At 29.5% G+C, this 25,708-nt stretch overlaps 1 protein-coding gene across 1 annotated transcript; it reads right to left on the bottom strand.

Moving 5' to 3' along the window:
* Positions 1 to 17,793: 17,793 nt before the first annotated feature.
* On the bottom strand, positions 17,794 to 25,596 carry LOC147072329 (adenylyl cyclase X E-like). Its single transcript, XM_085946341.1, has 7 exons — positions 25,568 to 25,596; positions 23,741 to 24,041; positions 22,044 to 22,407; positions 20,684 to 20,862; positions 19,056 to 19,326; positions 18,823 to 18,947; positions 17,794 to 17,991 (listed from the first exon to the last, which is right to left on the bottom strand). Exons 1-7 carry the CDS (start codon positions 25,594 to 25,596, stop codon positions 17,794 to 17,796), a joined length of 1,467 nt encoding a protein of 488 aa, XP_085802467.1.
* Between the last annotated feature and the right edge of the window lie 112 nt (positions 25,597 to 25,708).

The following is a 25,708-nucleotide window of genomic DNA, read 5'->3' as shown; positions in this document are numbered from 1 at the left end:
TTTACAGCAGTGGTTTCCAAATTTTATGTTACTACGCCCACATTTAAAAAAACTCTTATGCGCCTTCTTTGTTATTCCATAAAATAATACACCCACTAAAAAAGTATTAATACATTAAATGAAAATTTAATTAACAGAATAATAACACCGTTTTAATATTATATTCATTTTTAAATAAATCGATTTTTAAAGCGATGGATGTGCAAGTTTTTTTATTGCAGATAATTCCGAAAATGCCATTACACACAAATTTTGCGTGTGGACAATGGACTAGTTGATTTGAAACCTTTAGTAAGTAGGCAAAAAAAAGTTTACCAATTACCACCAATAGCTGTTGATAATTTATACCATTAAAGTGCAATATTACTTACTAATATACTAATACTAGCTAATACTAATATTACACAGGAAATTATAAATATAATATTATTTATTTATAATATTTAACAAAATATTGCTATTTCGGTAACTTACAATATTAATGTCTAAATAAAACACTTAAAAATACGTAATAAAACCATCGTAATACAAGGAACACACATTAAAAAATAGGTAGGTAAGTAGATTATAAATACAATCACATCGTATAGGTATATTATTTATGTAGTTTCAACATTAAATTATTTGAAACCAATAAAGACATCTCATAAAATTCGTATTGAATCTAATTGGAAGAGCAAACTAGCGCCACATGTTGTAGAATACGTATTCCACGGTGAAATGTTCAACGAAGAACTCGTCATTTGATTAAATGTTGCACGAACTCATGTTTCACGTACTGCGGCACACGAATAAGTGTTCTACGTTGAACTGTTTACGTACAAATTTCCGGATACGGTAATTAAAAGGATATTGTGTTTTTCTCAAAATTGATAATTCCACACTCACATAATATTAGATAACATATTTTCTATAATAATGATCTGAATCAAATATTTTATTAGATTACCTATATATTTTAATACTCACATTACAAATAAAATCTAATATACCTACCAACCTAAATTTCTGCATCATTATCAACATGAAGTTAAAATTATTTTTCGGTCTTGTGATGATAAAGTTTCCACTTATAATTAATATTATTAGAATACTTATAATAATGATTTGAATTTTCAAAAATGTTTACATGAGAACGTATTGACAACAGTTTTCTAGTATATTATATAGTTTGCTTATTCTAATTCTCCCGAATTTAAGCAGAGTTTTCCACATTTAAAAACGACGTCCGGCTACCGACGTCCGTTGGTAGATACTGGACTGGGTTGACTTTTCTTATAACCCTTTAAGATAAGTTTCTTATCTTTAAGTAAACTTAACGCATGTGCAATACATAACAAGAAACAAATCAGGCGGATATTTTATTATATTATGTTAGTGTATTTCCGTATTTATTCACGAACATACCGAGTTATAAAACAACAGTATAAAATAAAATAAAAAACCTATTCCATGTAATTTAACAAAGCTAAAAGCCAGTTTAAGACTATTATAATATTATTGATAACTAAATGTTTTTCTAATCAAAATAAATCCCAATCTCTATTGGAATATCAAACTACCTAATTTATTATATTTTATTTGGCTTAATTTTATGTAACGGATTTTATAGAATTTAAATTTAAAGAATTAATTAATTATATGAGCACTTGTATTAGGATATTTTATTCATATGTTTACAAGTACTGAAACCTCAAAATATTCAATTGGTGTTATGTTATAGAAGATATCTGTTTATTTACTATGTATATTCTAGTTTCTGCGTATCTCATGAATATTCATAATAGTAGTCTATTTATTTGTCGTACTGTTACGCATTATGCTTATCTCAACCTTCATGTTCAAGGAAAACCGCAATCACATCCTTATCGCCTACCAATTAAAAATACTCAAATAAACAGGATGCACGCCAAGACGCACGCATGATAAAATCCATATGTTGATAAATATATTTGATTAAACCACATGTTGATAAATATATTTGAATAAATTATGAATTGTGGTTAATTGATTTCCGTTGATATATAAACTCCATACAACGCTGTTTCTTTGTCATTATCTATCGTAATTAGTTACTAAGCACTTGTCTGTATAATTATTATATTCAATAAAAGTTTTATATCTACAAAGTCTTTGAAGAGTTAAAGTGTTTGCCCATAATCTTCCTAACAAGGGTAGTTACCTGACGACCTACCCTTTTGCAACGAGATCGATATTATAAATAAATATCTGTTCTTATTGTCCCAATCAGATGTAAATGAAGTAATATTACAACATTATACATCTGATCAACTTTCATCAAAGTACAACTCTAAGATAAGGAACATGACTTGTTTCTTTTAATTTTATCTGTTGTCTGGGACGTAACAGTGGTGTCAGAAGTGGGATCTCATAGGAAAAAATCATCAGACGTCTTCTCGTAAGTCATCCCTTTGCCGCAGAACTTCAAGAGTTCAGCCGCCGGAAGACCCGAGAACCGAATCCAAAGGACCAATCTGCGAACTCACAAAGCGCTTCATCCCTGCCGAGAGAAGGTACACCTCTACGCAGCCAGAAGGAGCAGCAATTTTTCAAGACACAAGAAAGAAAATCCAAGATATCAAAACGGAATGAAGAATAGTTACACATTTATGTAAGTGTTTATTTGTTAATTATTATAGATATTGTCCATAGTGTAAGTTGTTCTAATTTAATATTATATATACCATTTAATTTTTATAAACTGTAACATTGACACATACACGATGACGGAAACGAATTTTCAAACAGACTTACCGACAAGTTCTGAAATAAATTCTCAAACGAAACCACAACCATTAACTTACTCTGACTTAGCCAGATTTATCACACCTTTTGATGGTACTAGAGAGAAGCTTACTGAATTTTTGCAAAATTGTGACATAGCTATGGGACTAGCTAGAGAGGATCAAAAGTATTGTATATTACAATACATTGTAACAAGAATTTCTGACGTAGCTAGAACAGCGTGTACGATTAAACATTTCAAAACTTTTGCGGAGTTAAAAGCTCATCTTAAAATAAATTTCGCAGACGCAAGACAGATAGGACAGTTAGAAATAGAACTACAGAGATGCAACCAAAAGAAAGATGAATCTGTAGCGACGTATATGCGTAGGCTAGAGATATGTACAAAAGAGTATAAAACAGCAATTAGTCTCTCAGAGGTAGATGACGACGAATTAAAAGGTAGATTCGGAGCCGCAGATGCAAGTGCTCTCTCACAATTTGTAATGGGATTGATCCCTGGTATAAGTGAACGTCTACGAAACATTCGCCCTAAAAATCTAACAGAAGCACTGTCGCTAGCGATAGAAGAAGAATCAATCAGGAGTTTAGCAGAAGAAAAGAGACAATTAGTGTATGGTCGTAACAAAACCAACTGTCAACTATGCGGTAAAATGGGACACTTGGCTCCCAATTGTTACAAAAATAAAAATAACACACGTAAATTCTATACGTTCACACCTAAAAACGACATGCGTAAGAATACACAGTTTAATAAGGATAAAAAAGTATGCACCTATTGCAAAAAGACAGGTCATTTAATCGAAAATTGTTTCAAGAAAGACCCCTCCAAGCGTGAGAAATATTTGAAAGACAGGAAACTAAATGTCAATGTAGTTTCAAAAAACACAGACGGAACGTCGTGGTGCATTGCGACGGAAGACGAATAGAACAACGTGCACAAATGTTAGATTCATGTGAGAAAGTAGATAATTCAAATCTTACTTGTTCCACTCTCCATGATATCCATAATTTAAATAGAAACACTCAAAACTCTGATCAAATTACAATTTCTGTGAATCAAGTGAAAATCGATAAAGATCATCTTAAAAATTTACCTTATGTGAACCTTAGAATATATTATAAGAAATTTGTCAAGGACTGTACATTTTTAATTGATACAGGAGCCGCCATATCTCTCATAAAAAAGATTGCTCTTAATGAAGATATATATTCGAATTTAAAGGTAGATAAAATACAAATAAAAGGCATTGAAAAATCTGATTCCATCTCTGAAACAGAAGGAACTTTACCCCTGAATTTTAGATTTAAAGATAAAAATTTTAATCATACATTTCATGTTATTGCAAATATAAATCTGGATTTCGATGGAATATTAGGTAATGACTTTTTCACGAATAAACTTTGTAAGATTAATTACGAATTAAATATATTGAATATATTGAACAATATTCGATTACCTTTGAAAAGAAATATAGTTATTTATAAACTGGAACCAAGGTCTGAAACCTTTCTAAAGGTAGATGTTATTAACCCTGAAGTGAAAGAAGGTTTAATCCTAGATTTGAACTTAGGAAATAATATAAAAGTATCTAATGTGTTAACCAATGTAGATAAAGATAATAAATGTTTAATATCATTGCTTAATACAGGAAATAAAGTAGTAAAGATTCATAGTCTTAAAGTTGAACTACTACCCTTCGAAGTGATTAAAAAGAATTCGATGAATATTAAAAAGATAAATAAAATTAGTGCAACATCAGAACGTATAAAGAAAATTGAAAGCCTAATTAATCGAAACCATTTAAATAATGAGGAAGACAAATCTTTAATAGAGATTTGCCAAGAATACAATGACTTATTCTTCCTTGATGGGGATGACTTAAGTTTTACCAATGCAGTCAAACATAAGATCATTACATCTCATGATAACCCTATACATACCAAAACTTATAGGTATCCAGAAATTCATAAAGAAGAAGTTAATAAACAGATCAGTAAAATGTTAAATCAAAAAATTATTAAAGCTTCAAACAGCCCTTATAGTTCCCCAATTTGGATTGTACCTAAGAAGATGGACTCTTCTGGACAAAAGAAATGGCGAATAGTGATAGATTATCGCAAATTAAATGAAGTTACAATAGGAGATGCTTATCCTTTACCCAATATCACTGATATATTAGATCAGTTAGGAAATAGTAAATATTTTACTACTTTAGACTTAGCCTCTGGGTTTCATCAAATAAAAATGGATGAAGTGGATAGTAAGAAGACAGCTTTCTCAGTCCCTTCAGGACATTACGAGTACGTAAGAATGCCATTCGGTTTAAAGAACGCACCGGCATCATTCCAGAGATTAATGGATAATGTTTTAAGTGGATTACAAGGAATTAATTGTTTTGTATACCTAGATGACATAGTTGTATATGCCGATTCATTGAAAGATCATCAAAAGAGACTTGTGAACGTATTCAATAAATTACGAGAGTTTAATTTGAAATTACAGCCAGATAAATGCGAATTTTTAAGAAAAGAAGTTGCTTATTTAGGTCACATAATAACAGATGAAGGAGTAAGTCCTAATCCTGAAAAGATTAAAGCTGTTACGAATTTTATTGAGCCTAAAAACCCCAAAGAAATAAAACAATTCTTAGGTTTGGTAGGTTATTATCGTAAATTTATTGATAACTTCTCAAAATTGTCAAAACCCTTAACATCATTATTAAAGAAAGACGTTCAATACAAATGGACCAATCTTCAACAAAGTGCATTTGATGAATTAAAAAAGATGTTGGTCACAGCACCAATATTACAATACCCCGATTTTACAAAACCTTTCATTGTAACAACAGATGCATCAAATTATGCATTAGGAGCCGTATTATCTCAAGGAGAAATCGGACAAGATTTACCTGTTTGTTATGCTTCTAGGACATTAAACTCAGCTGAAGGTAATTATAATACGACAGAAAAAGAGTTACTTGCAATAGTTTGGGCAACGAAACAATTTAGACCCTATATTTACGGTAGGAAATTTACTATTGTTACAGATCATAGACCTTTACTGTGGTTATTTAATACAAAAGAATCATCCAAACTTATTCGGTGGAGATTGAAATTAGAAGAGTATACGTATGAGATAGTATATAAACCAGGAAAGATTAATTCTAACGCAGATTGCTTATCGAGATTACCTATTAGCGTTTTGACCGCTAATAGCACTTATAAAGATTTTTTAGAAAAATTTCAAAATGGAGATACTTTTAATGTGACATGTAATGAATATGAGGATTATTTATTAAAGACCAAAGATAAAAACATTGCATATCCAACTGCAATAGATTTAAATGATGAAATTCCATATTGTACAGATATAATGTGTAGATCAGAAGACTCAGAAATATTTAAATTAAATAGTCATGAACTATATCAAACAGAAACAACAAGTGGAAATTCAAAAACATTCTATCATATATTTACAAAAATTAATCACTTTGATAAACCCTCATATCCAGACATCTTTGTCGCCTTAAAGAATTTTAAAGATAAAATTACTAATAATAATATTACAAGCATATCAATTACAGATTTTGTAGACCCTTTCAATATGTTAGATTATCACAAGATAAAACAACTAATTATGTTCGTATTTGACGATACAGATATCACCGTCAATATTTATAAAAATACTATCAAAAACGTAGCCGAAAGAGATATACCACAAATACTTGTTGAAAATCATGATGTACCTACAGCAGGACATTTAGGTTATCACAGAATGTATAATAGAATAAAAAATCGTTATACATGGCCTAGGATGAAAAACTCAATTGAAATATATATAAAAAATTGTAAGGAATGTCAAATGAATAAAGTAAATAGACAAAATAATACTGCACCCATGGAAATTACTTCTACATCAAAAGACGCTTTTGAGAGAGTAGCCCTCGATATAGTAGGACCCCTTCCAGAAACTAATAATGGAAAAAGATTCATTTTAACCCTCCAAGATGACTTAACTAAATTTAGTCAAGCTTATGCATTAATAAATGCTACCACAGAAGAAATCGCAAATAAATTTATTGATTTCTCTTCTTGTTTTGGAATACCCAAATCGATTCTAACCGATCAAGCTCAGAATTTTATGTCACAACTCTTCGCAAAAATAACTAAATTACTTAATGTTAAACATAAGAATTCTACCCCTTATATGCCTCAATGCAACGGATCCCTAGAAAGAATCCACAGCACATTGAAGGATTATCTTAAACATTACGTTAATCATGATCAAACAAATTGGGACGAATTCATATCAATTGCAATGTTAAGTTATAATACTAATATTCATGCAACAACGAAATTTACCCCTTATGAATTAGTATTTGGAAAGAAAGCTATAATCCCTAGTAGTCTATATAAAAATGATACACCTACATATAACGATTACGTAACACAATTAAAGTATAGATTTTCCCAATCTCATAGAATCGCTAGAGAAAATATTCAAAAATCTAAAGAAAGAACCAAACAAAGATATGATTCTACAGCTAAAAATAAACATGTATACAAGGTAGGAGATTTAGTTGTCATAAAGAATCATCTCCGTCTAAGAAAAGCACTATCACCTAGTTATAAAGGACCGTATGAAATCGCCGAAATAAATTCATCGATAAACGTGACTTTAAAGATAAAGAGTAGATTAGTAAAGTATCATGTCAACGAAATAAAACCTTATCATCAAAATAATTAATAATTGTGTAATTTTCAGTTAACGTCTACAAGATGGACAGAGTTAAACTAAAATGGAATCAAACCCTACAGTACTTCATGTTCAAAAGAATTAAACAGTGTGAAGCATTTGTATACAACGACCAGTGTAAAAACGTAGCAGTCATATCAAGATTTAAAATTAAGTTATGTACAGAACACGTAAATCTAAAAAGGTTATATCATGAAAAATATCATTTTATAGGAAAAGAATACGATGTGAGCTTTCGTATCCTCAATGAAGTAGAATTAAATTCCAGACTAGAATTTGAGAGGATATTTAGAATTCCTGAGGATCCATCACATGAACATTGGAAAGACCAGCTTAAACAAAACATTCGAATAGAAAGATGGCATGAAGAACATGACCACGAGTTAAGTGTTGTTGAGTACGAGATAGATCGAGAAGAACAGTGGATAGATTTTTATTTAACTATAGATGATTTCAAACAATTACAATATCTAAACATAGACATTATGATATTAGAAAGATTCTGATTGGAATAACGTTGTTTCAGATTCTTGCTGCTAGCATCTTTACAATGGACCTATTGTTCGTACATAGAGAAAATAAAAGATGGGAGTGGATTATTCTATGATGAAATAGGAAACGTAAAAATCTACCATGACTATTGGAATGTCGTTACTTTTCAAGAAACTAATAACATTTTATCCCAACATGAAATACTTTTAAAAATATATGATAAGACAGATGTAATTTGTACAAAAATGACATCATCTAGTAAACATAATAATTGTAGGATGGCATTAGAAAGCCTCAAAAACGATATCCAACAAATACAAGCTAAATTTGAATCAATACTTCATCTTATCGGAAAAAATTATAATAGACGAGTTAAACGAGGATGGTTTGATGGTGTAGGAAGTGCATTTAAAACGATATTTGGCACACTAGACGAGAATGACGCAACCTATTACAACGATGCTATAAATAAAGTAGCAGAAGATGAAAAAGAATTAAATTCATTGCTAAAAGAACAAACTCAAGTAGTTACGTCAACCATCACTACGTTTAATTTTACAATTAAGAAATTTCAAATAAATGAAGAAATAATGAATAATAATTTAGAAAAATTAGAACTATATTTAACAAAAATATCACATGAAATAGTTTTCACTGAAACTAAAATCTTGACTGACAATCCGCGAAAAATACCAACAGATTGTTCAACAAAAACAATCTTCGGAAAATTAAATATTTGGCATGAAATCATGCATAATAGGTGGATATTCGTTCAAACCGAAAGAACAAAGATTACTGTTGATTGCCCCCCTAAACCTTTAGAAGAATTAGAAGCGATAGGAACGGGAATATTAAAGTTAGAAAATAAGTGTAAAGCTTATACCAAAACATTACAATTTTTCGCTAATAACGAAATACAATTAAATATCACTACACCTAAAAGTGAATTTAATATTATAGAAGAAGACTGTTGTATCAGAGACGAACATTTTAACGCAACTATACCTCATCTAAATCCTTTATTATTAACAAACATTAATTTAGATGAATTAAGAGTAGCAAGTCATAAACTTAATATATTCCAAGATGAATTAACAAAATTAAGAAATAAACCTACGATAGTTAAACATTCAAATTATTTCGCAATCACCATTTATACCTTAGTAGGAATGGCTTCATTATACATAGCAACAAAGCTATATAGGAAATATTCCAGAGAGATGCCAGATGGAAAGAATTGTATACAGATATTCAATCATTGCCATAATACTAGAAGATCAGTTTCTAGACAAAGGGACTATCCCGCTATTTCTCTTACTAATATTGCTAGAGAATATAAAGATGAAGAAGATGTTGTGGAAAGGCCTAAACCCACGACAAGATCAATGAGTAATAAGACCTCAACTCTCATTAGAGAAAATACATTCACATAAAGATTCCAAATAGAAATCAGGTTCACAAATTATTCAATACATTTCAAAGGTCATGAGTATGTTTCTTAATAAAAAAAGAAAAATATATACATAATATATATAATTTCTCGCATGCAAGTATATTTTATTATCAGTGGACGATATAAATAAAAATGTTGAGCTTAGCTAACTTAACAATACAAAAAACAAAAATTAAAAACCCAAAAATAAAAAGAACAAAAGAAAGAATTTTCATGAATTAATTATTCGTAATAAATCTCTATTTTATTAGAAACGCTTAAAATAATTAATAAATAGATAAATAAAGTAATCACTTCAATGATGAATAAGTTTTAGTAATCATTGAATGAAAATAGATTTAATATTAGAATAGGAAAAACATATACACACAAATACACACGTATCTATAAGATGTTTTTTTGAATTATATAAAATTTAATATTATTAATGATAAATATACCTATATGTAAAACTAATTTTAAGAAATCTTGTAAAATGTCAATAAAATAAAATAAAAAGGAAAAAGCTATTAGAAACCAAAAATATGTTATTGAAAAATAAAATAAATGAAATAATTAAAAGGTTAAAAAGATCAATGCCACTAAATCATTTACCAAATGTATAGTGTCAGTTTAAAAGGGGAGGTGTTACGCATTATGCTTATCTCAACCTTCATGTTCAAGGAAAACCGCAATCACATCCTTATCGCCTACCAATTAAAAATACTCAAATAAACAGGATGCACGCCAAGACGCACGCATGATAAAATCCATATGTTGATAAATATATTTGATTAAACCACATGTTGATAAATATATTTGAATAAATTATGAATTGTGGTTAATTGATTTCCGTTGATATATAAACTCCATACAACGCTGTTTCTTTGTCATTATCTATCGTAATTAGTTACTAAGCACTTGTCTGTATAATTATTATATTCAATAAAAGTTTTATATCTACAAAGTCTTTGAAGAGTTAAAGTGTTTGCCCATAATCTTCCTAACAAGGGTAGTTACCTGACGACCTACCCTTTTGCAACGAGATCGATATTATAAATAAATATCTGTTCTTATTGTCCCAATCAGATGTAAATGAAGTAATATTACAACATTATACATCTGATCAACTTTCATCAAAGTACAACTCTAAGATAAGGAACATGACTTGTTTCTTTTAATTTTATCTGTTGTCTGGGACGTAACAGTACGAAGGGATGTCTTTGTGGTCTTATGGTTTTTAAATATGTTCGAAGGGGAGTATTTGAGGGTTGTTTTTAATTATCTCCAATAATGCAAATTTCTTCTTGGCTTTGTCACTTGCAAACTACAAAGATATTTTATGAATAGCTTTTCTTAATTATAAAGAGCAACGCATAATTACTGCAATTGTTTGGCCTGTTCAAATATTTTGAAGGTAGTAAGACAATAGTGGTGATGACAATCAAGAATCACCCCTCTTTTTAACAATAGGGTACTCCATAGTTTTTCATAAATAAATGTCAACGCAAGAACTTTTAGATAAAAGTTTTGGAACGTTTTGGAACATAAAAATATACGGAACTTTGAACTTGTGAAAAGACAATCAGGTAAATTTGTAGGTATATTAGTAATAGCAATTGATGATGGAGACAATCCGTCATACTACAACCTGGAAACTTATTTGATGAGCTTATCCTTTTAATTGTATTCGCAGCTTCTTTGTTGGGTAGGATTATAATATTTTATATTATATCTAAAATAATAATATTTGTTTTTACTAATATTTCACTATATTGTTAAATTATGCACCAAAAACATTTTATTACCAAATATATATATTTTTCATTCAACTGTCGTAGTAATAATCTAAAAAATATAGAACTTCTTTAAATAAACAATCCTATTATTTATCAGTATATTTAACAGTATGTTATTTTAGTATTTATAATGACAACATTTGTAATAAAACCTTTTTCAATAGATAGGTACATATTATATTTACAATATATACAATAATAATATGTTCTATTAATACTTCTGAGAATAGAAATAGAAAAAAAATGAGTACTGTATATGTAATAAAAACCTTTTTTATGTGAAAATAGTTTTGTTAGAAAACCACCTCTTTTACGTAATATTACTTATGAAAGAACAGTATTATGTTCTATTAATACTTATAAATATAACGAATTCCCCGACGGTGTAAAGTTCAAAAAAAATATATAAAAGAAATTAATTTAGTGTATCTTATTATGTAAAAAAAAAGGAAAACAAAAACAATAGAAACACAGTGTTGGCAGAAAACGCGGCAAAAAGCGAGCTGAAAAGAAACAATGATCGTTCAAAGTCATCGGTTTGCGGTGAAAAATTGCCCTTGGCTCGTTAACATGCTGTTACGTTAGGTTATTGTGGGGCTATTCGTGGGGGTAGGTGTGGGCTGTAGATCTTTTTTCCTTAACCCTTCATCCCCCGTGAATATATATACTGTTATATTACAGGCTTTGAAATTTTTCAAGTGAAAACTTTTCGTTTTTCATGGTAGCTATTGCAATGGGTAAATTAGTATGCTTAGTAACCTTTTTTTCATTTGGAAGACATGTTATTGACGTTCGGAAAAGACAAGAATATATTATTGTTTTCGGAGATGTCGACATTGTGAGCAAAACATTGCTTTATTTTAAATAATGAAAGGCAGTGTCTGTTATTTTTTGAAGTGGAATGTCTTTGAACTAGGAAAGGTGAGTTGCTGACCGTTTGGTGATAATTGTCCATAAAATTGCTTATAACTGTTGAAGAAATAAAAATAGCAAAACAAAAATTATACAATTCGTAGAAAAAGGAGTTTTCTGACGGTTTATTAATTTTACAACGTTTTTATTAGCTCGTATTCTTGTTTTTCCGGTGGTTGTTTGTCCAGTACAAATTTTTCAATCGATTTTTAACCAACTTCCCGACTAGCTAGACATTTGAAACTTTTAAAATATATCAGAACACGATGCCAATGCATTATTTTAATACTTTTAGCCATCTTTAAGCAGAATTGAATTCATTTTCAGTTAATTCTGTTTTGTATGGAAAGTTATTTCAGAAAAATCCGTAAAAAGTAAAAGACTATTATTGGTTGCTAAGAGGGTGGTCCTAGCAACTATATTATTAATATATACGTGCGTTACTATGGAAATAAAAATGAAATGTCAAAATGACATTTCAGTATTTCTATATTATTTGTTTGTTTTTTATTTACTTCATGTCAAGTACAAGTTTGAGCATATTGAGCATAATAATTCAACAAAAAATTTAAAAACGTTGTATATGAAAAGTTCTTTTTATATTGTAATTATTTATTATTAATTTATTTCAAATTTAAATCGGTCGAACCTTCAAAGTCGATGGGTAGGGAAAATATGTTTTGATAACGCGACTATTTTATACGATTAACGCGGAACTGAAACATGTAGATACTGTAATAAAAAAAGTATTATCAGGATGCCGGAAAGCAAACGAAGCTCATATCGTACAAGATAGAGTAATAGTGTTGAGTTGAATATTAAAACCTTGAGCTTTCAGCGGCGATTTTCTTTGATGCAAACGATGCAATCAATGTATTCACGTAATAAGAATTTAAAAAGTACCTATCTTGAAACAATTCAAACGTATGAAATATTTATTAAATAATATATGTCAAGATCTTAAAAAGTTTCATATTTCTCACAAATCGTGTAAGTATAATATATTACGCAAATCGTAACTAAATTCCTGCAATTAACATAAAAGGGGAATATAACATAACCACTCAAACATATACATACGTGTACATAAAAAAAGACTAATATTATTATATTATTATGTCATCAGTATCATCTTCAATAATAATAATAATATTTAGTTACAGGGTGTGATTTTAGAAAACAGGTACACATACAAAATATTTTTACTAATTGCGTCGCTAGTTGATATTCGTATTTTTTTTATCGTTGTGGGCTTCAGAAACAGTCATTGCTTTAACCCTTAAAAATATTAAATACGACAAAATTAGTAGTATTATGATTATAATTCTTTTGAATCATTGATTTTCTCGCTTCTACAGCGCTTAATGTGGCTGCCAACTAAATTAAAATAAATTACCATATACCTTGATTAATCAATCATGGCCAATAATATAATCATTGGGATGAACAAAAAAACTGTATTTACAAACATCTATGTCGAGTTAAAATAATTACAGTTAGTTACGAGTATATAGTGCTTTAATTACCAAATGCATTCGATTTTTTCACCGGTCACGCCTGCGTATAAAAAAAGAGTATTCCACATCACACCTTGCCGTGTCAGCCGGATTGAAGCCTGGAATAATTACAGGTACGTAGGTGAAAACTGGCTACAGGTAATTGGGTTTTTGGCGTTCTGTCGGCCCTTGATGGATTAGATTCCCGGGCGGCCGACAAGCTATCGCTACGCCTCTACGCGCCTACGCCGTAGACCATCGCCGCAACATTGTAATCCGTTGTCATTCCGTATGTCTTCTTGGCCGAAAGCCTGGCTTAACGGAAAGCAATTGGAGCGGCGACGGGTCGGAGATGCCACTCTTCTTTTGAAATGGACGCGAGAGAACCATTTTTTAACGCCGCGCGAGTGAATTTCAACTACGCATTGTATAAAAGATGTGTCACTACAAAAGTAAGTTACTTCTAACCACTGTAAAGTAGCACACTTAAAAGACTTCCATTTTAATAATACATATCGCCACCTTACTATTGAGACTTTGTAAGTCCGATATTATGGAAAAATGAAGATTATTCGACAAAAGTTAAACAAAAATACATTTTAAATCATATCAAAACCTTGGTTCTCTAGACTAGACTAGTATGCTGTCCATCTATCGACAACTTTTAAAAAGTCTCGTAGTTTCAAATATGGAATTAAAACCTCGTATTTCACAACCAGTGTTAGCAGATTCATCGATTAGAGAGGTGTTTAAAATATTGTTTTTATTACGTTTTTCCTTCCCCTCAACATTTTTCTTAAACATACGTACGAGGTTTTAATAATAAAGTGACGTTATATATAAATTAATATAATGTAATATTTATATCAATATTTAGTGGCGCTTTTAACAGTGGACTGTAATTTGAAGGTGATGGTTGGTGGATTACGGATTTCTGGAGCTGGTTCGGTTTTCAAGCACTCACGTACTGGTAAACGGACGGTTTGGAATGTCACTCTCGCGGTTTCACTTGTTTTTGGGAGATGATGCAATATTCTGGATGGATGATAGACGCGACGTTCGCTCAAACCGTATCAGATTTAGCGTAACGAAGGTCGAATATAAGTGTTTTGAGTCACTCTGTGGTTATCGACGGCTAAACTTTAACAAGCCCGCACACGACCGCTTTCTTGATGTCACTTGAGCTAACTTTTTAATCAGTCTGTATAATTGATTCAATCAATGATGGTGGTTTAGAAGTAACACGCCTACACGCACCCGTTGTCTTGAGCTAACTGAATTTTATTCAATCACGGTCGACAGATGACCCGTAATTGCTTGTTGCCTGGTCTTATGACAATAATAAGGGATTTGAAAGTAGGTGCTGGCATTATTGTCCCAACCATATTGATAAGTTTGTTCTATGGTATTCGCCATTAAAAATACAATACAATATGTTTCGCTCACATTTTTATAAATAATGTATATCTAAGCTTTATGTTATACCTACACTGGCACTGGCTTCTCATAACGGAAAATTCGAATTTTGGTGAAAACACTGATAACACAATATATTCATGTGATTTTTTCGAGTATTTTACTATCTACTGTAATAGGTACCCTCGTAGGCTATTGTAGAGTGAAAACATTAGTATTATTATCAATGCTGTAGAATAATAAGTATAGATAGAGTTTTATATCACACTGTAGAATGATCTTCCCGTTGATCTACACATGAAAGCGAGATGACTCTATTATGCCAACAAGGAAATAGAAGATAGGATCTTGGTATGATACCAGTGATTTGTATTGCCGATGACAAATGAATGAATGTGAAAAAGGGATAGCAAATAATCTTACGAAGCTACAATTATTGAGTAAAGATGGTGCGAATTATATTTATTGGTTTAAAAGTGAAGATTCAGTGTTAAATACATACCTAATTATAAAGATATTACGTGAATTTATATTTGGGATTAAGTATTCATTTTAAACCTATTTTACAAAAAATGCCACTGAATATTTCAAAAGGATTATCATAACTAGTTGAGATAAATATAAAATACAAATATGACATATATCAGGTTGTCTAATGTTATATAATTGTAGCGATTGGTGTAAGTAGTACTTATTATATTACTATATAAATTTTAAGTTCATTGTGTTAAAATGAAAAAAGCTTTTGAATTTAAACTTTTTGCTATATAAATATATCAAATCGTCACTTATGAGTGGGTATTTCTTCAAAATTTTGATTTACATACTTGATTTTCTGAAGCCTGAATATGTCAATAAGAGGTAATGCATGTCACTATTGTAATTGGGTCTCGTGGCTTATTGTATTTTTTTAAAATTTATTAAGTACATATATTATATTATAATATATTAAATTTGTAAAATTACACAATATTTAATTATACTCGTATGCATTAAAAATATAATGTAATATACCTAATATGTTATTAAATTTAGTATACGTGGATTATTAAAATAAATGCATTTTTGGTCGCATCTATTATGTTGTCATTAGATGTAAATGCGAATCTCGAATAATTCCATGGCAGCAACGTGACGGGGGAAAATAAATATCCACGTTTCTGAAACATCGTAGGCCAGTATTTCAAATAAATATAATCAGTCCACGTAAGGTTGGTAGTTTTGCCCAAAGCCATCGTTATTTCAGTCTACGAAAGAGTCTTTCAGCTTGTAATAAGGTTTAACTAGATAATCAGGTATTTTAGGCTGTACTCAATTTGAATTTTTTATAGTTTCTATAGATAGAAATTATTTATCAGCTGTACAGACAGACTGAAAATCTTTTTTTTCGGCTAGTAGGCCTTGTAAATCCGTATTCATTGGTCTATCAGAAATTATACCTATAAGAAATATGTTAGACATTTTTAATAACTCGCCAACATGATGCGAAAATGGAGACTGCCGTTTTTGTTTCTAGAACCCTTATATGATCCAAGCCGTTTTTTATTATAATAATATTATTAAACTATAATATTTTAATCAATTACTTTCGTCGTTAACGTATTTTTGTTAATGTTCTAGATATATACATTTTCAAATCATCGGTCTTGTTAACCCTTAATTGCAGGGTGTATTATTATTTTTTGTTTGAATGAAATTTTATTTAAAAACTTGCAGTTTTCTGCAGTTGACAAAGTGTACCGAAAAATAGGTAGTTAAAATAGTGCCACTGTTAATTAAAAATAATATTCAACAATATATTACAACAATAACATTAGAAAAGTAATATGTAAATTAAGGGGTTGCCATCAAACATTTAAGGATTAAAAAGTTAAATAGAAAATTAATAATATTTTTGATATCACTTATGCAATCACACTTGGAGAAATTCAAAAAGCAATTCTACCGGATATATTTATAATATAACTCATTCTTTCAAGTCGCATTAAGCCAGGTACTAATTAGCAAGCTGTAACTGTAACCGTTCTAGATACATTAACCAGTATGGACGCCAAATAATTAGGGGAAATTACGGGAAAGTGAGAAATTTTAAGTGAAAAAAAAAATAGTAAATGATTTTGTTGTATATTTAATTGAGATTTGTTATGACAAAATTTATCTGCAAATTAATATTTCTATTATTACAGGTACTTATTTTTTTTGTTTTTTACCACATAAATATTATAATATTGTTATAAATAATTCAGGATTTTATTTATTAATTTAACTAACCATTTGCACAACATATTATTATAATACATATGTTATTAATGTTATTGTAACAATAAAGTAGGTTATTTTAATTGGTATAAATTAATATAATGATTGTATCGTTTTATTAAATATATAGGTACTATACACATAAATGTCGAATTTATAACAATTTTAATAAATTATAGGTATTATATACACATACAAATTTGTAAGTCAATATTAAAATATACGTAGGCACAGTAAAAACGAAACAATGATGCGGTTCGTCGATTGTATATGTAAGTATACGTACAAATACGCGGTCATCAGCTGCCAGGCATTTATCACGGTTCCCCATATGCACGCATACTATCAACCGACCGCATTATCGTTTCGTTTTTACTCTACATAATATTATTGTATTCTAATTATTTTATATTTCGTTAAAATGGATTTGAGTATAGTAACAGCGTATGTACATAGTTACTATCAGCATCTGGTCACATAAGATTCGTAGTCCTCTTCCTCGGGTGGGTAGGAGTTATCTTTTTTGAAAATTAAATCTAAGTTTTCATCCAGAGGAACAAAATAAGTCCTCACATAACCCGCTCCTTTCACAAACGGTTTTCCTCTATACTGTGTAAGTATACCTTGTCTGTCAAGGGCGATGGCTGTGTTTTCTGTCACCTATAAAACCGAAAATATTATGCCAAGTACTCGTAAGCGAGCCGTAACTGGGACCGTTGCAGATACAGTAACCAATATGATCGCCAAATAATTAGTCCACGAGTCAGATAAATAATTATTTCGCATCTAGAGTTGGTTACAGTACCTATCTGGAACGGTTACAGTTACGGCTTACCAATGAGTACCCGGCTTTAGACAATGCACAATTTCATGCGTAACATAACTGTAGTGTATTTATTAAAAGAATAAAAACAATTTATAACACTTAGGTTTTGATGAAATCGCATAAATATATTGTAATCTCATCAAGAATCAAACTCGGGGTCCAAGTTTTCAACTGAAAAACGATATTTTTCTACATTATTTACATACTACAATGATATCAACTTATTTTTTTCTATAATTACCAATTCAACTATTTCAAAAACATTCATTATAAAGTCGTGTAACATAAAAACTTAGATTTGTAGTTCAATTTCTTTCATACGTAGCATGGTATTAAATTATTCTGGCAGTGTATGCAACTCATTTAAATACAGTTCCAAAATGATTTCGTCATGGCCGCAATGCCAGAAGAATTAATATTTGTACCTCTTCTCCTTATAAAATTAATTTTATAGTTTCTATACTATTACAATTGTATTAAAATCTACTAAATACATAAGTATTCATATTGCTGTCTTTTCCATTGTCATACTTCTATACTCTAAGTAGGTAGTGATTTTCGAACACTTTACCTACTACCAATATACTTTCAAATATAGATACTGTAGAAAAATATTATTCTTCATATTATATTTTGAAAATCAAAAAAGAAAATATTTATTTAACCTGAATCTTTCCAGCTTCTCCAGTAGAGTCCATTCTAGATGCCATGTTTACAGCATTTCCCCATATATCGTAAAGTGGTTTAAGTGATCCTACTACCCCTGCTGTCACCTCGCCGTGTGATATGCCTATTAATAATAAAATAATTTATTACTATTAACAATAATAATAAAATAACAGAACATCCATTTTTATCGTACTTTAAAATCAACTATTTCTATGCAATAAAACTTCACCTATTTTTAGATTAATTCCTTGAAAACTTTGAAATGACCCTCTGTTGAATATTCTCAATTGTTTCATCATAGATGCTGCGAATTCAACCATTCCAATAATAATGTCATCTTCGTATGCCTGATCAGATCGCACGATTGGTCCTTGATGAGAGCTGACTGATGAATAAGAATCCCTTGCTCCCGGTTCCAGCCCACATGCAGCCATATACGTCCAGCCGGCCATTTTTATTTTCTCAACTTTCAATTGTTTGGTCTTTCCTGTCATCAGTAACTATAAAAAAATAATATATTTTTTCTTGAATTCATAATTAGACAATAAAATCAGATAACCAATTTGGGATTTTAATTAGATTCGAAAAGGTTAACGAAAGCTCAAGATAATTTGGTATTGTATGGTTATCACACTTTTTCGTTTAATAAATAGTAAAATTCTGCCCTCATAAAATGAATGGACATAATCTTCATATTTTTCAAAATTGAGTGAATATAAAAAGCTATCTATTATAATACTGTTTAGTTTTATAATACCGCATAAAAAAACTAATTATATAAGGTACATTTTCCCGATTCTTTAGAAACATACTAAATTTGTAATATTATGTTTGTAACCTTCTATACTAATAAAAATAGTTCTGCTCTTTATTACTTTGTGTATTAGATACATACTAGACAAATCATATTTTATTTTAATTAAATTTATCACTTAATTAACGTATTTATAGAACCCCGTCATAAAACGGTTTCAAACAAAGTTTTTTTTCAAATCAAATCTACGACATTTCAGTTAGTTATCTTATTGTTCTGAGACTGAATTTGTAAATCGAAACAAATAACTTTGCTTTGATAATAGTATAACGATAGTATTATGAAAATAGCAAATAATTTTGCTTGTATGTTTTAAAATAGTAGTATTAATACTATAAGATAAGTAATAAATTTATTCAGTGCACATATAAACAATTTAACATAGTATTAATACTATAAGATAAGTAATAAATTTATTCAGTGCACATATAAACAATTTAACAATATTAAATAAAATGATTGATACAATTTGTATTGCAATAATAAAGACTAGGTACATATCCGAAAGATTTCATTCGAAGAATATACGGTTAGATGCATTGTAGAAAACGTGAGTAATATATAATGTATGATAGTAATAATAATTAAATTAAATACTGATATTATTCAGCACGGTCCTATGCATTTTCTAAGGCCAACATAAGTGAGGAATTTAGTATTGTATATATTATGACAATGTATGTAATATTAATATAAACTAGTCTACATCAAACATTATTTTTTGCTTTGTTTTTTTTTCTAGTTGATTTACTTTTTATTCTAAATGTCATGTTGTGAACGTCTTGAATTCATAATTTGTTATGTACTCAATGTGTATAAATAAAAATAAATAAGTTATTATTTTTCCTCAATATCAACATTCATGAAGATGCTTTAAGTCTCTATTATAATATGAGGGTATCTTATATGTAAAGTTATTCAAACCTTAGTACCTACAAAGGTCAGGATTTTTCTGTGAATATTTCGGAAAATAAATTTACGATGGAAACTGACTCTGCAATTAGTAACTATCCACATATTTTTAAAATATCAATACTGATTACCTTATCAAAATCGGATATAAGCTGATCCAAAATGCTTAGCATGCTTCTTTCCGGAATTTCCATATCATCTTCCAAGCCGAGTCTGTAATCTGTCAATGATGCAAACATGACTGCCACACTACTGTATTCTTCATGATACAACTCTTCTGTTGAACGATTGGTATTCAAATAAATATCAGCTAAAATAATATAGAACAATAATATATTATAACGTAATTACAAAGCTACTAATAAAATACACGAGAATGAATAATATGTCCAGGTATATCATTTTCTAATTCTACATATTGAAATACATTGCAAAAAAATCTCAAGATTATCTTATTATTGTGGATGGGAACACGTTTAATTGTTATATCTTAAAAGTGTTTCAACATCCAAAGATATTTTAAGTCCGTAAAAGTTAATCTTTGCAGTACCTAATATAAATTCAAAAAAGAGTAAATGAGACTACATCACTGTTGTGAGAAGGAAGATTTTTTTTTAATTTAATACACTCGTTCTTTTATCATGACTTGGAATATGAAAATATTCGCCTTGAGTTATCGTGAATTATTATTTTATAAACTATTTTTTTCATTCAACGAATATTCACAAGATTTAAGAATGTAATATTATTTTTATTGAACATACATACTTTGAAAACACTCCATAGAAATATATAACCAACAGAAAAAAATATGACACCCAGCAGGATTCGAACCTGCGTCTCTCGGGAATCGCGCCCACGTGTACTAACCACTATGGTATAGGTATATCATCTAATTGCGACGAATTTTAACTAGGTAATGTTTCTTACAATACTCTAAGAAGCGCTTTCTAAATTGCGTTATTAATAATTGGGAATCGGCTTTTAAATTATTATCAAGTTCAAGTACGTAATAACAAATAATCTTTGAGTGGTTCGTGACGTCGGTTAGTACCCAAGGTAATGTAATACCTACTTTGATTTAAAATACAAAAGCCGATTGCCAATATTAACGCAATTTGGAAAGCACTTCAGAAAGAATATTATATTGAAAGAGCCATTAGTTAAAATGCGTCGCAATTAAATAATATAGCATAGTGGTCAGTGCACGTGAGCGCAATTTTCGAGAGACGCAGATTCAAATCCTGCTAGGTTTCATATTTTTTCAAAAAGGTTTTTTTCTATTGGTTATATATTTCTCACAAGTGTTTTCAAATTATGTATATCTTTTGAGCGTTTTAAAGATTCGTTTTATCGTGAAACTAGTAACATTTAATAAAATTTGAGATATTTTTTAATATTATCTTTTGAATTAAGTATTATGAATTTTTATTTATATCTAAATTAGGATTTTTTCCGATTTGATTAGTAAGTATTAAATTATTAACTAACCTACATGTTCTGGTAAAATGTTATGCAACAGCATATTATTAACAAGTTTAGTAGTATACGCTTCTTCTTGTTCGTCTGTCAATTGCCTTTTCCATCTATGATCCAGTCGATTTCTGTACTCGGTTTGTCTATCTGTCCAGTGTAAAGTGATAAACAGGAAAACAATGGTTAGAGTATGCGCCACTCTCGGATCCATGCTTCTGTTCCATGAAGTGTCACTCAGAAATACATGAGACTTGATATCCCAAATCAACCATAGATAAATACCCGTCAAAATGCAGCCAATTGCCCATTTGACTATGAATAATACTCGACTGAAGAGAAAGCTGAGCATCAAAGCTAATGCACATACCTCCGCCAAATGCTATAAAATATTAAAGAAAATTAATACTATGTAACAAAATATATTAATTCGATATATAATGTAAAGTGACAGAATCCCCAGTTTTATTTAATGAAGAAATTGGAAGAAATGTATTTCATAAAATTTCTGTCCCTTATATTTATACTAAAATACGACTTAGATTTCAAGGTCTCTAAAACAGAGATTGGCAACCTTTTTTTCAACGGTAGACCCATCACGCAATACATTACCAAGAACGCACAAAAGCTTAAAACATAAAAATACCTAAAAAAAACAAAAATATTACAATAATTTATTAAGTCTAAAAAAAACATGATTTTTATAAGTATTTGTAAGATTTAGTGGCAATGGGATAACAAAGTCAAGGAACCTTTTTCTATTGAATACTTATATATATAAAATAATCGTAATTGTAGCATTAAGAATCTATATTAAATAAACAGTATGTAGGTAATATATTATAGAGTTATATTTAGGGATTTTTACATTGAGCATAACAAATTTCAGCATCGTAGCTGATCTTTTCTGATCCTGCAGCGATGCTACAAGTGCGATCTTTGCACTGCAGGGTTATTATGAACACAATTTTGCGACCTTGTACTTGCACTTTGCTCCGAGATTGAACAGTGATAGTAGGAAAAACTTGGCCAGATTAAAAACAAAACATTTTCAGTACCGAAAACCTAAAAATATATACGTCTTATTCCCCACAATTTAAAATCATCAGGATAATCAATATAATAAGCATATTAAATTGTGTGTGTTTAGTTTTATCATGTTAATCTATTTTTAATATCACTTAATTTCACAGTCACGTATATATTTGACAAATACGAAATACATCGTGATTTATTTTTTTATAATCAATAATATTTCATTCTGTACAAGTAAACTCGACAAATTTAATATATTCTACTTGTACATGTGTATATTATAATATATTAGGTACCTACTCAAACCTACGCATATAAAAATGTATAAAGGAAATATATGTTTCCTTTGTTTTGATATTTCTATTAAAATATTACCAATTTCACAAAAGAAAAATATTTAAATACCGAACAGCGTTGCCAAAACCTTCAAAATAAATTTCTTCCATTATTAAGGCGCAAAAATCTCTACTCATGGCATGTAACAAAATATTCATAACATTTAATTATCGTACCTAAGTGATTAGATCAAAGTGTAATTAATGATAGAATATTGATTAAACTTTAAACTAAGCTTAGTGAAGAGCTTTTAATTAATTATGAATGTGTTTTAAACGTATATTTTTAAAACTTTTATTACAATATTCTTTTTTTAATATCAAATAACACAAAATTTCTCTTACCCAAGGTGGTATACAATTTTCATCCCCTTCTTGGTTATCGTACAGTTCTGAGTGACATTGAATAAGATTAATTAAGGAACTAAGTGACAACATTGCACTGATAAATATATATAAGATACTCCTATATGTAATGCTCCATACAATACTCGAGGACTTGTCATAGAAAAATTTTATCACTGCGTTTTTTGGCTCTTCACTGCCGTGCGTTACCGACCACAAGTATTGTGTCCAATTCAGAGGCTGCAGGATTAATAAAACTATTGCCAAAGCAAATTCTATAACTATCGTTCTCCAATCTAACCTGAAATATTAAAAATATATTTTTAAAAATAAATTATTATCATCGCCCCGAAGCGCACTATAATTAATAAAAATTATTGCTGCCTACATATTATTATTATATATGCTGCTTATTACTGCCAAAAGTTGATAAGTCTCGAAATCATGTTATGGAGTAACTGCAATTTTAAAGTTTGACATGCCCCCTAAAATCAGGCATAATGCTTATTTTTTGAGCTTTATGTGCATGTTCTATAATATATCGGATGACCTTGAATTAGTTTTCTAGCATACATATTATTTATATATAAACACATAATTCGTATCAATAAATACATTTAAAAAACGTACATAAACTCTAAATACCTAAATTATCGACTTCCCAATTTTTTGTACCTATGTGTTTTCACAAAGTAAAAGAAATACATAGTCGGTTAAATATACAAAGCAAAATAACATATAACAGGTTATCCAAAAAATATATAAATCTCGGAGAATTCTATATAATATAATTGGTGGAAATACAATAGAGAACTAAAGTGTCACGTCTGGAAAATTCACAGGTTATTTTTTCAATGTGTGTTGGATCATAGTATGGACCTAATAGGTTGAGCAAATAGTTATCATCCATTTCTCGTAAAAACAAAAATCTGCTAATACAACCTCCACCCTTTGTTGACCCATGTGATCTTATTAGGATCCGGTATAGTAAAAAAAAAGTATAACAATTTTTATTTTACATTTTAAAAACACGCCGTAGAAATTTAAAACGTTATAGACAACTTTGTCAAATTTAAATAAAAATAGAAAATATTATTCAGTGTCTACGTAATAATATTATATTTCTCATTTAAATCATAGATACTTCTATAACAACATATTAGTCTAAACTATATGAATTCAATGTTTACTCATTTAAATATACATATGAAATTAAACATACTGTTTTAAAATCATATCGATACCTAGCGGAAAAATAAGAAGCTTGCAATTTGAGACATTTTTTTGATAATTTACAATTTCAACTGTATTAAGTAATAAATATGTATCTGAAAACATTAAAAATGTTTTTATATACCTATTATATAATGTACTAAAATAAATGAACACTAATAACATATTATATAATATAATACAATTAAACATGGCGGTGAAATGCAAAGTTATCTCGTTAAAATACTCACATCTCGATACCGAAAAAACATAAATATAGGTATGTTTTCTGTGGAAAAATCTTATCAATGCGATATAATATTATGTATAATATATTCGCAGTTTATTCATATCAAAACATATGAAAAAAGAAATCAATGTGATGTTTTCTTATTTAAATCCTTGCACGTACCTGATTTTATACCTGTGATAAACCATATCAATATGGTGTTTGCTCATTTATTATAAGAATTTGGCAGGACGTAGCGCGTGACTATATCTTTACATAAAAAGTCTATCATAACAACAAACAAGTTGGCGACCCCTGGATATAATATTGAAAATAATACTTAATTACTTTGCAATCATTAGAGAGATTCAAACATCTTTGCTTACATTGGTATTGTTAACGCCTCGATCCCCATCATCAATATCAAGATGAGCAAACTGGCCCCAACGAAATATTTAAATAAGGGATCCGGCTGTTTGACGAACGAAGTCTCCCAAGACGAATTGCGATATAACAAAGTCCAAGGA

Source organism: Rhyacophila brunnea, unplaced genomic scaffold, assembly GCF_057557595.1.
Source record: "Rhyacophila brunnea isolate RB1 unplaced genomic scaffold, BYU_Rbru_1.0 scaffold_2, whole genome shotgun sequence".
NCBI classification, from domain to species: domain Eukaryota; kingdom Metazoa; phylum Arthropoda; class Insecta; order Trichoptera; family Rhyacophilidae; genus Rhyacophila; species Rhyacophila brunnea.
The sequence above is the reverse complement of the archived record's forward strand: the minus strand, read 5'-3'. Positions and strand labels throughout refer to the sequence as shown.